Raw genomic sequence first — 18,050 nt, 5'->3', positions numbered from 1 at the left:
TCGGATTCACCGCCGGAGGACCGTCCCGTCCTCCCATAGACTGCCCGGACCGCTCAGAAAACAAGCCTCTCATCCCGATACGAGCACTACACTGTTTTCCTCTTTTGTCTACGCCTCGTTTACAATGTGAAGCAGAATGTCCGGGACAAGGTAAGCAAACTTTAACTTTGACGAAGTGAAGCGGAGAAAGTTTCGGAGCCGGTTGCCTCGCTAAACATCCCGCCGCCGACAGCTTATGAGCGGACAGTGAACAGGACATGCCGCTCAGTGAATACTACTTGCATTGTTCATCTCAACTGTTTGTTTCTAGTTTTAAACCTTAAATGTTAAAAAAACAAGTGCGACTGAGAAAAAAATGCTAATGTGAAGCCACTAATTGAAATTCAAGTGTAGCTTTATTGATATTTTATTTACGCCACACTGAACGTCCGACAGGTATAAACGGTTTTCTAGCTTGCTAGCATGTAGCATGAAAAACTATGAGAGAAAGTTAAAGGTAACTTTTGGCTTCTTTTACTGTTTTTAGTCGATTTAAATTAGCTGTTGTGGGAGACGACATTCTTCGTTTATCTTTTACCACCAGCCACATCTTTTGGTTTTTCCGGTAACTCGTCCTCTTAACTCTTTGCTGTGGTTAAGAGCAGTAACCCAAACGGAAGGCAAATGCTCCTCAGTCCATTTGTTGCTCCCATTTTTACTGGTGGCTCTCAGCTCCGGCTTCTGGTTTGATCTCCACATGTCGGATTTCTACACCAGCTGCCTCGAGTGCAGATGTGCATTAAAACTTTGTTCAGCTTTCATCGGCTGCTTGCTTGCTTTAGCCCCCACAGTCTATTTAAAGCTGCTGAGATGTGCAGGAGAAGCTGTGCTCCCTTCAAAAGTTTTCCTTTTCAGAGTTAGGGCTGTGATTTCATGTAGTTCAAACTTGACGGCTCACTGGTAGAAGTTGAAGTTGCAGAGTCTTTGTTGTCCTATAATCCTCCACCTCTCCTGCACGTGTCCATATTGTGCAGCACTGTGCCACCTACACTGTTTTACAAGCAAACCCTTCAGTCAGATGTCATTCACATAGCCTGGAGCTGTTAACTTGGCATGGCATGACATCCAGGCTTCCTGGGTGCAGCAGTTTCATCGTCTTCCTGCCCAGCTGGTGCTCATCTGATGCCTGCTCATAGCATCTGTGTGCTGTTTCTGCAGACCTGTGAAATGTTCTATCTGTCCGTCGCTGTGTCTTTGTCTGTCTATCACAGCATCTTTATATGCGTCACAGCCAGAGAAGGCAGGATGGCAGCAGACAGTGATCCATTCGATGTTGCTGCCACTTGAAACGTCTCCTCCGTTCATGTGCTTGTCAGTGTGAGAAGCAGAAATCACAATAGGACGTTGTCTGGTTGTTTACCCTGCTAGCTCACAACAGTGGGCAGACAAAAGAGAACACACCGTAAAGCCCCCTCGACAACATGAATCAAAATTGCGTTCTTTGACAAAGACAAGACAGGACGTCCATCCGACAGAGGATTTGACAGTAGATACGTCTGTTTGCCTGTTAAGAGGGACTGATTTTGAAGCTTGTGCTGCCGTGAGCAGCTTGTTATGGGCTGTGACATGTTAATAATACAATCAGTGTGACTGAATGAGTGTTTTAGACATACAGCTTCAAACCAAATGTTCCAGCTTTCAGACCCTTCTCTTCTGTACTGTAATCCTGGTCACGTCCCCGGGGATAAGTGTTCTTAACACTCAACACACACTTTTCATTTGACTTTGATTCTCTGTGGCCTGCCACAGTGACTCCGTAATGAGGTTAAGGTGATTTGCCCAAACACATTTATCTGTACCTGTACAGCCGTCCACATTTACAACCTTCCCTCTGTGGGGATTAAAAGCTGGTTTAACTTCGTGGGCCACACTTGGCTGAACTTGATGCTAAGAGAGCTGATCATCGCTCAGCAGCATTACAGAGGATAATAGCTCAAGGCTCTTTCAGATAGGCCACAAAACTAATGAATCATCTGCTTCTAGGGAGGTGAGAAAGTTTATTCAAAGTTAGTGAGCTGTCATAGAGGGAAATGTTAATGGTGTCTGCCCAAAAACCACAAAATATAAATTGCATAAAACAGAAATGCAACACTGAAACCCACATGAATGAAATATGATTCAGGTTTATCTAGAAACATTCTGCTTCCGAAATCCACTGTCACTCTTCCACAACCTAGCAGTCTGTTGTTATTAGGAAAATATTCATCTGTCCCTACATGTTGATCCCCTGCGATGGCCTCTTAAATCATAATCCAGTGCTCCCCTCAGGCCCACGCATGCTGAGCGTTAACATCTTCACCAGGCTGCTCTGCATTTCTAATCCTAGAGAGCCTGCAGTCTGCACCTTCACTTCCTCATGAGGACAGTCTGAACGTGTCTTTCCTGTGTGGCTCCTTGTCCAGCCGCTGACCCCCCAACTCACCCTGTAACTCTGCTCTGGGATTAGACTCTGGCCTCGTTTGTCATGTCAGCAGGGGAGGAATTGGAGGGGGGGATGGTGCGGTCTTACTCAAAAGGAAGTTACTAACTGCTGCTGGTGGTAGGCAAGCAGGTCAGATATGGAAAATGTTGTTTTGGCAGCACACAGATGGCAGAGGTTGAAGGTTTGTGTTTATGCATAGCTTGTGTCCAGTCGTAACATATATGACCCCAAATGATTTTACAAGATAAAGTTTGGGCAGTGACTGTTTGTGGTTTTTAAACACAATTACATCCTAATAGGTCCATTCATTTTACTTGTTTGGACAAGTGACCCCATTGTTGCTGCTCCGACAGCTGGTGTACTGGACAGAAAGGCCAGGCCCTATGTGGTAAACACCCTGATCCCATCCTCAGCCTCTCCTGCACATGTTCGCTCTCGTCCAGAGTCTTATCTGACCTGAAAAGCCCTCATATGCTCTTTGACTAATGAAAGGGGTGGATTTTAGGAAGGACAGGGACTTGTGTTTGGTCAGGCTCTCCCCTATGGGAGACGCCAGCATGTCGTCATTTGCTATGGTCACGTGGTACAAGACTGCTACTGGTTGGCAAGAACCGGCAGTAACATAACGGCTTGCTACGAGAACGGTATCGGGTTTGAAACAAATACGGAAAGTTATCGCTTTTCATGAATGAAATTGCACATGTATTTACCACAATGGTAATATCGTGTGTAGTTGTTGGTTGTACGAAGCGTTTTGAGAAGGGATCAGGCTTGAAATTTCACCGAATACCGATGTCAGGAGAGAGAAGATGGCGGTGGCTTCAGCCATCAACAGGAAAAATTGTACCCCAGTAAGCAGCAGAGATCATGTTTGTGGCTCCCACTTTTCTTCAGGTAAACTATTCAACAGTTTAGCATGTTTAGTATGTCCAACTTTGAGCTTATTTACCAAAAGATATTGATTTAGTGTCGCATCCTTCGCGTGAAGCGATCTCTACACTTTCGGTTTGGTTCAGTGTTGTCATGTGTTACCGATCGCTGTTGAGGCGATGAAAGTATACTAAAGTCGAATGAAGTATATTCAATAACATCTCCTTAAGCCAGCAGCCTCCTATTTGTAACCACATTTGTTTCTGTATGCGTCTAGCGATCGTTTTTTAGAATTGTCCTATTTTCGATCACCAATACTGTGAGTCTGTTACTGTTACATAGAAGCCATACTGCAGACAAAAAATACAGCAACTTCTTGATGTTTCTTTGATATCTTGTTGAAGATTAACAGAAGATATATTATTTTTAATTCATAATTATATATTTTTGGGTGGGTGAACTGCCCAGCGGTGTCAATCAGGTAAAAATAAATGTCAGTGAAGGAAATGTCCGGCCACAATGAAGGATCGTCAACCCACTCAGTCTTCAAATTGTAGGGATCTGGCAAGGTTTTACTGTTTCCCTGAGATCTCAGCTTACTCACGTATCTTTGTCGGGCCTCAGGTGATGAGGATTGAGCATAATCGGACAATTTCACGGAAGGATAGTTCGCATTGTTATCATCAGCCATTGTTCCTCTGGTTCCTCTTGCCAACCAGCGCGGTAATCACGTGACTTCGTGACGTCACTGTTTGTAAACACTGGCGTCTCCCATAAAAGGGAATTTATTGACTGTGTTGCTGAGTGGGGTCTCAGACAGACAGGGACTGTTCAGCAGAGCACTAAGGGGGCCGGAAGTTCCCAGTATTTCTGCTGAGAGCTGCAGCATTCATGGGAGAAGCCAAGATGGTGGGACAAGACAATACTAGCCATACAGAAATCACAGAGCGTTGTTTCTCTGCATTTAGTCTGTAGGCGGATTACAGCAAGGGTATCTGAACTAACATTCAACTGCCAACACAAAAATGTTCTCCTGGAACCGGTGGTGAGGTAGGAACTTTTATCTCGCATCTCATGAAGAATCAGTTTGTTGCAGTGGGGGGTGAACGTTTGGCAACTACAAGGAATGAATTCACTATGGCCATGTAAAATCGCTGGTTGGAAAGCAGCATGGGAAAAGCTGGCCGTGCTGAAGGTGGCTGAGCGACCTTGTGAGATCCGGTCTAATCCAGTGCCAACGGAGAGGGGAAACTGTCTCTAGTTCTGGATTAGGGCAGCTGTTGAAGGAGGTCACCCCAAACTTTCTATACATGTCCCAAGCTCCTCCCAGCAGGACTCTGATAGGCTGGACTCCTAACACAGACAGTTCTCACTGAATGAAGCCTGCCTGCTGATCTGACAATAGTCTGCATTGTTCTGTACTATCACAGGCTTCAGAATAGGGTGCATTTCACAGGCTTTGTAATGCATATGGTGGTGAATCATCTTCTCAACTAGGTACTCACTTTTCTGTGCCCAGAGAGCCCACAAACTTCATGTATAAGAAGAAGGAATGTTTTTCTGGCTTCTCAGTCAGATCATTGTATTCATGTGCACGTAATTCACAGGCAGTCCACATTGTTCTTTGTTTTTCTTCTCGTGGAGACAGATTACAGGTTGTGGAGACAGCTTCAAAATCAAAAAGTCCACTTTGCATTTTTTGACCATGCCATGGTTTTAAAATAGACCCCATGTTCAGTGTGGTTAGTATAGGCTGAGTGTATAGCACACAGAGCAAACCGGACCATCTGGTTCCTGCAGTTTCAAGTGTGTCATTGTGAAACTCAGAACTGCCAATCACACTTTAGTAAAGCAATACTAGACAAGATGAAAGAGTTTATTGGACGTGTTTACTCATCCTCACTGAGTGATGATGACATTTTCTTGTTAAAGAGTCGCTGCAGGAGAATTACTGTGCAGTATTTCAGAGATTTAGAAAGACAGGAAGGAAGGCAGTATTGGTTTCAATGGTGTTAATTTTCTGGTGAAATTTTCTTTACTTCAGACAAACTTTAGTCTGTCAGTGATGCAAGACTTTCTTTTTATGTGCACATCATGGGATTGTACAGTATCCTTATTATTTGATTTCTCTTTTTTTCCCCGTTCGTTACAGAACTGTCACACCCAATATCAACAGCTTGTTACCATCTTATCCACACAGGAGTTTTTGGAGGTGAATCAGGTGACAGAGAGATCTCAGGAGTCCACTGCTCTGTTCATCTTTATCCTCCCACAATAGCCTTGTTCTCTTTGCCAGGCATGTGGCTGCCCGGCTGTTTGGTCTTAAAGTGCTTTACCTCTCTTCCCCTCCTTGGCAACCTGCCACCGTGATGCCTGGGTCGGCTCACATAAGGCCGGCTCTTTCGTGCCTCATGTGTCTGACCGTGAAAGACGACCCCAAAACTTGTTTGCCAATGTCAGCACAGGAGTGAGGAATGGACACTGACAACTGCTGCTGGAGTTTAGGAGGAAAAGAGAAAAGAGGAGGAGGTTAGAAGTAGAGAGAAAATGCGTGCACTGATAGGAGGCCCCTACTTCAATAATGGGGTCCAATTTGAAAGATTTTTATCTATTCGAAATGATTTCTGTCTATCTGTTGTCAGCTCCAAGTCTCTCTGTGATAATGCATTCTGTTTCACCGTATCCAATCACACAATCTCAGTGTTCTGCAGAAAACTGCTAATGTACAAGTATTGATTTTTTTGTAAACTCATACAGGCTACCTGCTAAATAATTCTAATAGCAATTTATGGGTTGAGACCTTTAAACAAAGAGCAATTTCATGCTTTGCAGTTTTCTGACCACACAAAACGAGAAGAGTCAGTGGCTTAACACTAGTTAGCTGTATTAAAACTACTACAGAGCTGAACCATTTCAATAATTAAGGTCAACAGTTTTCAATCATATGTCAGTGTTTTCAGTCAGGTCAGTTTTACCTCCCCATACAATTAAGAGTCTGCTGTTTTTAAATGTGTTTACTTTGGAGATTGCTCTGCAGCCACTGTTCAAAAGCTAATTTTATTTCAAGATGGAAAGCTGCTTGGCACTGATGAAAGGCCGACACTGAGAGAAAAACCTTGTATTTTATAATTTATCGTGCCTTTTTGTGAACTCTGAAAAATAAGCGGGTTTTTGAAAGTCTCATTGGCAAGTCATGAATCACCCCAGGTTCTTGTCCATTGATTTTTCACACCTTTTTGATCAACTGAGGAGCAGTAACGGGTTTTTTTTTCCTGCACAGAGAAGTTTTTGGCACCACTGCCAAAGAGATTTTAGCCAGCACCAAAGGAAAATCTTCAGCACCCATTTATATGAGTTGAGAATGAAAATAGCAGTTTATTTTTTGAATCCAGCTTTGTTAACTGTCTCACCGTTACTCCAGCACAATAGACCATTTTTTTTAATCAAGTGGCCAGAAATAGCGGGAAGATGCATATATTTATGACAAATATGGTAACGGAGGCTCGTAGTGTCCCCACAAATGCCAGTTCTTAGCCAGGAAAAATGCAGTGTAATCTACAGAAGACATTTAACACAAGCAATGTGTTTAAAGAATGCATGTGCAGAAATTGAAACAATATGAAGAACAGCAAACAAGGCAGGCAGTGTGCAGCCCTGTGGATCTGGTTTAAAAAACACAGCACTGTTAAAGTCAGAGAACTAGGTAGGTTAACAGCATCCTAGCCCCTAGCATTTACTTTAACAGGGGCTGCTGAGGGGATGAATGCCTCTCAGAAGTCCATTGCTTTATTACAGACTCGGCAGCCCTTATGCCAGTTTGTTTGTTGTTAAATTATACGCATCACACACAGGCCAATTGTGCCGTGAGTTTTACTGACCCCCGACTCTGGTGACACAGCAGGAACGGGAGGTGTGAAACAAAAGGGCCAAAGAATGTGTGAATGACAGGTGCAGGACTTTTTTTTTTTCTGTCATCTGAAACATGTGCACTCTCCCCTCACCCTGTGATTGTTCTGGATGCCTGGGTGGAGAGCAGGAGCCTGATCCCACGTCCTACACAGTGACGGCTCATACGCATCTCGCCTCAGTCCAGTTTACTGCGGTAACATTTTTTCAGTGAAGGTTTTAGGAACCAAAACTGCACCTCTGTAAAAGCTAAACTATGTTCGTGAAAAGGAAAAGGCTGTAGGTCATTTATGTCGATGAGCAATACCTAACAGAGCTTTCATTTCATGCCATATCTTAGACTTTTGGAGTGGGATTTTTTTGTCATAGCACCCACATATAGAAATAAATATTTTTTTAATGAAACCTATATGTTGCAAGTGTTGAGTGAGAAAGTTACATGCAAAAACACTTGGTAGTGCAGTGTTTTAAAATGGAAACTGCCCAAACCCCAACCTCTCCATGTGTTTCAGTGCAGTCTTGCCTTTGCAGTGCTGCTGATGAGGTTACACATGCTAAAGCTGCTGCCCTCTTCACACCAGAAAACAGGATCGTGTCCACAGCACTCAACATGCCAGGTTTACGGTTACGCTCTTCGTTAGTTGCTGCGACTAGAACTGCTGCCAAGCACTCAGTAGTCGGTGCGTGTCCCTGCTCTTGTTTTACAATATTTAGATAAGCAGGTTGCCTAGCAGCCATGCTGAATAGACTTTGTACATGGTTTATGCGTAACCAAACAGAAGTCTGGTTCTGGCAGATCACTCCTTGTATTATGTTGAGGTACAGGCCTCTGCTTGTTCTGTGAGAGCAAATTACCTGTGGTTTCTCAGTGTTGCTATACTTTTAATGGTTTTGTATCTGTACAGCAAGGTGATTTTAAATTCCTCACTTTGCTCAAAATGAAGCTTATTTTTAAGCCAGTATCTGAGGAGAAAGGATGTTTTATGTCTCCACATAGGAAAGAGCAGGTCTGTAAATACACCGGCAAGGGTGGACCTTGGCACTTGCTGCTGTGCCTGGTGACAGGAGTGCTAAGGTTTCCTCGATGAATGGCAGGCCCTGTGTGAGAACTCAGCCTGCCTCAGTCCACAAGGGACAGTCGCAAGCAACAGCTCAGAATAGTCTGTTGTTGGAAAAGGTTAGAGGTTACCTTCCAAGAGTACAGAACGATAAATGGGAGCTTAACTGACTCACTGGTTTTTCTGTTATCTCACCAAAACAAGTTTATGGCCAAATGAATTCATACTACCCCCATCTGGCTCAGTTTCTAAAGGTGGCCTATCTGTCTGTCAGAAATGCCTCAATGCTAGTGAAGCATAAAACTGCATTTCATCCATTACCGGATTATCTGATGTAACCGCGCTGATATAGTTTAGTCAAAACGCTTTGCTACCCAGAAAAAACAATCTATTTTTCTCTCTGTGTGGTTTATCTCTTCGATGAAATCAACAGCCACAATGCTACCCGAGTTTGTTTGAAATCCAAAGTTGGACAATGACACAAGGTTGCTTGTTGCCCTATTTCTAGTGGATGCATTGTCCAGTCCTCTATGTTTACTGTTGCTGGGAAAAGTGCCATTTACACTTTGGCATAGGCTTTGAACAATGGGGCAGATTCCATGAGCTATATTCTGTTGTTTCCCTCGCTCTGGGAAACTGCTCTCAGTTCTAGTTATTTTTGGAGCTGACTGTAAATTGTGCATGATAGAGTATTTCTCCTTCAGAAAGTCTCTGGCACATTATGACAGAGAGAAACAGGATTGTCGAGAAGGTGCGCTTGAGTGTAGTTGTGGTTGTGTGTCAGTTCTGGCCTCCTGGTCTCAGTGGTGGGCTCTGTTTGCAGAGATTTTTTTCACAATTTGACAAGCTTTATTTTTAGTTGTGGAATAACCATAGGCTGCTGAAGCGTCTCCTTGACCCAAATGGGAGACAGAGACCCTGTGTGCCATGGGAGAACAGTGTGTGTTACTGCACACAAGAGTAAACGGGACATGAGATTTCATGCTTCCTTTCTGATAACTTTCAAACCTGTGGGCAGTTGTCTTGACACAGAACTGTCTGTCATTTGCTGAATGATGAACCCAGGCTGTGTGAACAAAAGGAAAGTGAATTGAAGCAAATTCTCAGTGGGGGATACTGCTTGGAAAATAGGTTCCACAAAACTTTATATATTCATGAAGTCTTGTGTCAGCTAAAAGTTACTATTTCTGAAAAGATTTCTGGTGGAATCTGTAAAATCTAACCCCATTTCTCCATGTGTTTACTGAAGGCAGTCAAGTGCTGGTTTAGGACTGCACAAACCCATAACATGGATCTCTGGCATGCAGGCCTGCTTCAATTAGATTGAGTTTTCCCAGAGGTAAATCAGGTGCAGTATGCTTCAGTCATAGAACCATGTGTGCAGCAAGTTAATTTTAGATCAATATAAAACATTTCTGTTGGAGTTAAACTTCACTGAGCTGGTGCAGACTGCATTCCAAACCATTTATGAACATTTGCAGCGTTAGGCAGATTGCCTCAGCTGCACTATGTTTTTATGTCTGCTTCTCCAGTCAGGGGATCACCTAAAGCTGAGTAAGCTGAGGTTCATTTACATGGTATCTTATCCAGTACATACTTTTCACCAGAAATGTGGAGCAACAGCAACTGTGCTCATTTAAATTTCAAAGGCAAAATAATCACTTTTATCTTATTTTGATAGTCACACTATCTGTAATATGGTGGGAATAAAAAATAAGCTTTTAACGTAGAGAAGCGTTTTAACCTCAGTCCTGGTATGTCCTGCAGATGACAAGTCCCACTGTATAGTGCAGACCCATTTAATGATCATTTCCATGTTTTTTAGTACTTCCAAAGGGATTTCAGAATCTGAACGCCATGCTGTCTTCCTGCTTATCGGGTTGTGTCAACAGAGCCCAGCAGGTTTGCTCTCGACTCAAACTGCTGCTTATTTACTCAGAAGGAACAGTGCTCATGCAACTGCTACACCCCTCGCTGCTAAACCCGTCAGCTATGGCCCCCACAGTTGACCCTCAAACTCTGCTTTGCTGTTGGGCTGTTTAGGACACCATGCAGCATTTTAACTTCTGTGCTTGTTTCCCCCCAGTGCTGTCACTGCTGTGGAATTTTGGGACATACAATAAAGAGTGGGACATGCAGCTTCAGCTTTCTTTTGCTTGATGTTTTTAATTTGGATTCAGATACAAACACTGCATTTCCAGAGAAGGATGACAAACGCATAACAGAATCACAAAGAATGAAGCATGGAGAGATCAGTTTCTCAGTGTGGGAACGCCTCTTTTGGAGGCCGGGAGCTGTAAAAGGATGAAGGCTCTGGTATGTGTGGGGTGGTATTGACTGTTTGGCCTCTGCTTTGAATGCCCCATTATTTGCTAGGCTTCCCACCCATTAAGTGTTGCAGATCTAATCAGTCTCAAAGTCATCTTCTTATAGCTGGGCCTCATTGTGGGACCTCTCTCTTTGTGAGAAGTCAGACTGCAAACACTACCCTCTGGTGCTACATCCAAGTCTGGCAACACAAACAAACATAGTTTTTGACACTTACGCACACCTCTTCCTGAAAATGTATTTTTTTGTCTTTCCAGGTAGGGTAAAAACAGAATATAAAAACACCTTTCATGTTTAGTCCACTGAGGTCAGGGCCGCTTGCCTGGAGTGGGAGATAGGACCAGATGGCTTCCCAGCATAGAGCACTAGGACACATGAGTAGACAGTATGTGGAAGGCTCCTATATTTGTTCTATGCTTTGTCTATGTCGTTAATTCAAGGTTTGGAAAGTCTTTGGCTGCTGCTGCTGACTGCACATAAAAGAGATAAAGATTGATACTTGATGAACAGGTATGTCAGTGTTACTCAAGGCTTTGCAATTAAAACAGAGAACAGCTGTTGTTCCCAGTGAGTTGTAGCCAACAGGGTGACATTGTAAATCTGGCAGAGCTGACTGGCACCACGCTCCTCCGAGTCTATTTCTGAGACCGGGGTGCACAGAGGATTGATTTGGCAGGCACACGAGGAACGAATGTGGGTATTTGGTGGACATTGTAGGCACTCTTATCCATGCTAAGCTTATTGCCCCCTCTGATCATCCTAGGTAACCCGGATAGTAGGCGCGTACCACAAACTGCCGTGACCGGGAGAAAAAACGCTTTTCTGTCCTGAGAAAGCTGGGAAAATATCCAAACCTCTAGCAGATTCTTGTGACACTAATTCCTCCCCACTGGCACCTTTCTCTCAAAGATGCTAGGCTAGAGTTGGGTAAGACACTAAAGAATAGAAAAGGCCTAGCCTTGCCAGAACCCTTAACTGGTTATTAAGGGAGAAAAGAAAGGAGCCTTGTGATTTATTGGATATTTTGAGACCTTCCTCTGGCTGTGATCTTGACATCTACTGTGATGCAGAGCCTTGATAAAGGATTCAGGCTGTTTGCAGTGTTCCTGTTCCCACATGGATTTGCTGGCAGAGTTAGGGCCTCCATTAGGGAACAACATCAAAGGAGACATAAACTGAGTCCACTGAAGTGCATCATGACCTGGATATATAGCACCAGCAAAGTGCAGTTCTTGCTTTTTATCAGATATATTTGCTAACCCTGATTTTATGTAAGTAGCGATAGCACATACCTGTTGTATAGTGTGATAGCATTCAGTAACATTTCAGTGTCACACACAGTGTTCTATGATTTCTCTTAAACTAAGTTCATGTTCTTATTGTGTGTAATCAGTTTCAACTCTTATCTGTCACTTTTTGCCTGTGTGCGTGTCTGAAAACTGGATTGTCTTTTTCTCTAGTTTTCTCTCTCTCTGCCTCTTTTTTGCACCACCTCTCTTCTCTGTCTCTTTTTTGTTGTCTGTATGTATTGTGCTGAGCTGGCTTTTGTCACCCTGTGATTGTAGTTAAGCTTTGTGGTTTTTGCGTTAGTAGCATTCAGATCGTATGGTTCTCTTTGGGCCCTGCTGACTCCATGCCTGGTGTCTCACGGAGTGTGTCCACCTGTCTCCTTATTCAGGGAACACACATACGCACCATCACTTCTGCCGCTCGACTGCCTAAAGATGACATCACTGTTAACACACACACATGCAGATGGAGACATGTAGGGAACACAAACATGAACACTCTCTCCATATGGGCAAGTGGGCTTTTTTGAACCTCTCAGTCTGTCAAACAGTGTGAGTTGTTTACTGCTTGTCGACTCGATGAGTACTCAGGCGTGACTGTGGCCTCTAATGCATCATCATATCCTGTTGGTGAATGATCTGTTGCCATTTTTTAGCTGTAAATAACACTTTACCGTTTGTCTTGTTTCTTCTGATTCAGCGCTGATTGGGTGGAGATCCTGGAGCCACGCTCCCGCGAGCGTATGTATGTGAATTTGACCACTGGTGAATGCGGCTGGGATCCCCCACCAGGCGTTCCTGTCCGCCAGGCAGACGGTAACCAGTGGTGGGAGTTGTTTGACCCCCACAGTGGCCGCTTTTACTACTACAACTCCACTGGGCGCCGCACAGTCTGGCATCGACCCCAGGGAGCCGATATAGTTCCCCTCTCCCAGCTCCAGGCCATGAAGCGATGCAGTGAGGCCAAGCAGGCCGGAGGGGGTGTGGAGAGGCACCACCATGGGACCACAGGGAGTATCAGCAGTGTTGGGAGCCAGGGGCGCTGCACACCTCTGCCCGAGCAGGACAGTGACAGCCTGGTCCCCAGAGCCCTGGAGCCCAACGAGGAGACTGCCAACCCCGAGCTGGACCCAGCAGTGGAGAGCAGATCGCAGGGAGATGGAAGCAGCACCGAACACAGCACAGATAGCTGCAAAGAGCCACAGAGGTAAGCCTGACCACACCTTCAGTAGCCGCTACAGTAAATCTGGAAAGAGAATTATGCTTAATCATTAGTGGATCATATTTCCAGAAGAACACCAGAGAAATGTGATCACAGCATGTGCTATAGTGTGTTGTAAAGACGTTAAAATGCTGCTGCTATGAGAACTTGCAGGATTATGTTGACTTTTGACCGCTTGAGCTGGACTCAAACTGCTGTTTTGTTTTCATTCTCACTTATCTGAACATTCCATATGTCCCATGTTTCCATACGATTGCCTGTGAACCATGCCCAGCCATTTCAGCAAATCGCTACCAAATGGGGAAAACGGTCAGTAGTATTACAGAGCATGACATTTCCCCTCACGCTAGGATTACTGATGCAGAACGGGGTCTAACAGTAAGTCATTCAGAGACCCCGTCATGTGCTTGGTGTTGTGGCCTCATCCAAACCACCGTTTCTTCCCTCCAAGCCAGATTCCAGACATGCCACTTCTGTTTCCCCTGGCACATGGCCACTGAGGCCGTCTTAGTGTCCTTCTGTGTGCTCACTGCCACTCTGCCCTCTCTGCTCCAGCACTCATTTCATTTTCCTAAAGCAAATCTAGGCCCCAGGCCATCAAAGACTGTAACGCCTCTTATGTGCCTGCATGAGAGACATGTGAGAGAGTGTTGTCTGTGGTTAATAACAAGCAGAACCACTACATTCCAGCCGCGTATAAACAGGCGGACCCTGCTGGTTTTCAGAGGCTCTGCCGTGGCGACTGTGGCTCTCCAGTTTCTTCTGCCTCTTCTTGTACCTCACATTGGCCTTTAGGAGGTCTCTCCTCTGACCCTCTGATCCTTTGCTCTTACATAAAGGTGGTGGGGGAACTAATTGGTAAGCGATGGCTGTTGAGTGGCACTCCTGGAGACCTTGTTGCATTGCATCTGGTGTGTGTGGGGAGTGTTAAAACTCCCCATAGGGTCTCACTCTGCCCCAGTGACTCAACCTTTCCCAGAACCTTTTCTGTCTCCCCTTTAAACAATGGCCAGCTGTGTTTCACTGAGGAGTCTCTATCTCACTGGGACTTGATACCCTACTTAGCCATATGGCCCTTCAAATGCTCACCACCCTCCATCTTTTAGCAGGTAATTAGAAACCACCACCAAATGCACAGAGAGGATGGAATGTGACAGCTCAAACTGGATGAAAATAAACTCTGAGACATGCTTGTCCTCAGTTAGTGGCCCGCCTTATTGATAATGACAAGGAGCAATGGATGAGAGCGAGGGAGAAAGTTTTCATGAAGAGTTAGAAGGGTTTGAGGTTGGTTAATTGTTTTGTCTGTCTTACCCAGAGCAGAGGCGTGTTAGGGGCTTTTATTAGAATGTAGTCCTCTTTCTTTTGTTTGATCTGCCTACTTCCGGTCATAACTTTTCACTTTCATAGATGGGGCATTTTGGTCTGTAAAGTTCCTCAATGTTTGGTTTGAACTTCTCAGCTATTTCAGACATGTCTTTGCATGTTCTTTTCTCTTACCTTTTTTCTGTGAGATTTCAGCGGAGATGAAATGTTAACTTCTGACCTTTGAAAAACAAAGCAGTTCATTGTGGGGATGGGACAATCCCAGTTCTTCCAACACTAGTTTCCTTTTGTTTATGGCTATTAATAATCAGAATAGATGGATGGATAGTTTTCAAAGTTTCCACTCAGTACACCCTGTACAGTATGTTGTTCTAACCTCTGCTTAGTTGATGCAGCTTCCTTTGTCTGTATATCCCTCTATTTGTAAGAATATGAGCATGCTTGTATTTCTACCTGCATGCCAGATCTGTTACTCATTTGCTAAGTCTTATCACATGTCCTGGGAATTTCTGGGTACTTTAGGCCTGAGGAGCTCATCAGGGAAGTACCCTGGTCTCCAGTAGTAAACATGTCAGTCACGTGTGGTTATGGACAGGAAACTGTTGCTAACAGATCTCTTTCCATGATGTGGAGCTGAAAGGTGTTGGCTTATAACATCTGTATTAAATTTCTACCACCTTTAAATGTGTGTCTATGTCTGCATGTTGTTGCCAGCCAGGTAACATCTGTATGGGATTTGACTCTAGAAAGTCTGATCTGTGCCTGTGCTCATCTTGTGTGTGGGCTTCTTTCCACGGAGCTTTTGAGTTACAGGAGACCTGCTGAGGTTGAGTAGATGTCTCATCAACAAGTCTGCTGATGAGACATGACAACATGGTGTAAGACAACCCAGAGGTGACCCAAGGTGATACGCATCAGGGTCACAGCACTCTTTTGTCTTGTGGGCTGCCTTGTGGGTATAATGGACCACTAAAAGGAACAAAGGCCCTCACTTAAACCTAGTTGTCCCCCAGGGTGAACTTATAGCTTTCTCTAAGCAGGAAGTGTAGGTATGCTGAATGGAGAATAGCACCAAATGACTTGTATGTCCCCTCTCATTTAGCCCTGTAATGATATAGCGGTGCACAAGCATTCAGTCAACGGCAGACACACTGACATTAGACACTTAAAACTCGCCTTTCCTGATTGTCAGCTGGCTTTAGAGTACTTTGAAAAGATTCAGAATGCTTAGATTTTTGTGAATCGGTGTCTAAGTGGACTCGGCTCCACTGCATATATTTATGTGTACCAAAGCTGCTACACATCAAAGAGGACACAGTAGAGATGGTTTTATGAGCATGCAATGGCTTCAGTTAAAAGGATGTTTGGTTACATTTTAGTGTGATGTATTTTAGGGAAGCTAAAGGACAAACATCAAAACCTTGTCCAACAGGTCCCAGTTCTGGTGAAGCAGCCAACAAAAAAACAAAACAAAATTGAAAACACGTTATTTTAATGTCTGTTTCAGTTTCAGTTTTAAGGGGAAGTTTTTAAGGGACTTTTAAGATATACCATGAAAGAAAAAGTCTGAATGAAGGCAAAAGCAAAACCGGCTTCCCCTCATGTGCTTGTGACTGATTGGCTGTGAGTCATGTGGGAGAAATCACCAGTGGGGTTATTTAGGAAATGAGCGGGCGTCTTATGGGGTAGATAAAGTTTTAAGTTTTTAATGAGTCACACATTGTGTGCATGTTTACTGCGAGAGCAGTAGCCTCTCATGCTTTTCATCTCCCGCCATTCTGAGGATGTAGCCACAACATTTTTATACTGGAAAGACTTGTTTTATCTGTACACTCCCGGTGTGGTAAGCTCATTTTTCAGATCTTTACAGCTGGGGATTTAAGTCTGCCTATAATAGCAAAGGTTTTCTTTCTTTCTTTTTTCCCTCTCAAAAAGAGGTACTTTTCTCTGGTTAGAACTGACAATGTGCCTGTTTTTTTTGTTTTTATCTTTGTGCTGTTCTTCTACATGTTCCAATTTCACTCTGTATTTCTCATAATTGCAAAGTTTATGGGAAGAACCAAATTACAGAGATAGAGTTCTGTCCTACTGAAGCAGTAGATTCAAAACCTCTATTGTATTATTTTAGATAATACTGAAACCCTCTTTTGCAGTTAACTTCTCTATACTGCTGTGGTGTGATTGAATATTTTTAGTGTTTTCATAAAGAACCAATGCCACCACATGTGGACTGTCCTCAGGCCTATTCTGACTATCCAGAGATGGTGTGTTTTTTGTTTTTCTTTTATTATCAAAACTACACAAAAAGCGTTTTCTCTCTTTTCATATACATTAACAAATTACAAGACAGAAGCACAAAAAAAATACAATTTGGAAATGACTCATAATAACACAGTAATAACTCAGCATTAACATATGGATAACGGTCTGCACACAAAATTTGTTGTAAAACAAAATACAACTAAAAAAACATGATTACAGATTTTTAAAAAAGTCCATTAAAATCAAAAGGAATGTAAATGTTCATTTGAAAATCCAACATTCGTTGTTTTCTGTTATTGGTATTTACCAAACTAGCTTTCTCAGTCAATGCTTTGTCAAAATTGTTTATGTTACGAATATATAACATTCTTTGTGAGTTTTTAACAAGTTACAGAACATCTTTCATCAGTTAACTATTTTGTTTTCATACAGTGCAAAATACCTAATTGCGTGTCTGGTAAATATGACTACAATACTGATCAAATTACAGTTCATTTTTATTTTGTACTACCCCAGAAATTGCTTCCATTTGTCACCCGACGAATGGAGTGTAGCTCAGGCACTCCTGGAACAGGTCTGCCACTTGGGTGGCAAGCAAGGAGGAGAGGGGACACCCACAAAGTAGACGTTCCAAATCCTCCTCCTTCTCCCCACACATCACACACTCTCTTTTGTACCAGTTTTTCTTATTATTTTGCTGCAGAATGACACCCGTGAACGCCCGTCTGTGTCTGATTTTATAGTCTGTCTGTGATGCAGGATTATGATGATGATGGTGTGTTTAGTGTGCTACAAACTTTGCATGTGCGTCCATATCTAATGAGAGAGTGTTGTGTACTACTCTGTTGTTGTTTATCTGCTCTTTTATGTTCCTGATCATATCTCTGTAACTAGATTGTATCAGATTTTGTGTGTGTGAGAGAGAGGGAGAGAAGAGGCGACAGTCTTAATAATGTCATACAAACTGTGTTCTATAATTGGATCTGTCCTCACGAAAAGAGTTGCAGATAGACTTTCAAATTCCAGAGGCGGGTCTCTCTGGAATCTAGTAGGGTTTGGCTTTATCCTGTCCCTTCAGAATGATCTGACTGTCCTCTGACCCAGCCCGGCACTCCTCACTGGCTCGAGCTGCGGGAGCCACAGACAGACACAGCTGGTAGACATCTTGGCTCAAAGGAGGGAGGTGCGTCAGTTCAGCTGTTGCAGGACAACTGGCTCTCTGGAGGTGTGTTACAGGATGCTACCAGTGTTGCCTCTATTCCAAAATGTTATTTTATGGCTCCACTTGGTATTTTTTATGACAGATTGTTCAAAAGCGAGAGGAAAAA

General features: G+C 43.6%; 1 protein-coding gene across 3 annotated transcripts in view; it reads left to right on the top strand.

Moving 5' to 3' along the window:
- The window catches only part of arhgap46a (Rho GTPase activating protein 46a), a 33,485-nt gene continuing 15,435 nt past the window's right edge, over positions 1-18,050 (top strand). For 2 of the 3 annotated variants that reach the window (XM_051947983.1, XM_051947982.1), the window contains exons 1-2: positions 12,406-12,464; positions 12,613-13,119. In XM_051947983.1, the coding sequence (XP_051803943.1) occupies positions 12,421-12,464; positions 12,613-13,119 (551 nt within the window). In that variant the 5' untranslated portion in view covers positions 12,406-12,420. Of the gene's footprint in view, positions 151-12,405; positions 12,465-12,612; positions 13,120-18,050 lie in introns of those variants that run through there. The other variant, XM_022199923.2, reaches the window with a different exon arrangement.

Source organism: Acanthochromis polyacanthus, chromosome 5 (genome assembly GCF_021347895.1).
Source record: "Acanthochromis polyacanthus isolate Apoly-LR-REF ecotype Palm Island chromosome 5, KAUST_Apoly_ChrSc, whole genome shotgun sequence".
Lineage (NCBI taxonomy): Eukaryota > Metazoa > Chordata > Actinopteri > Pomacentridae > Acanthochromis > Acanthochromis polyacanthus.
This window is presented reverse-complemented; position numbering and strand designations above follow the sequence as displayed.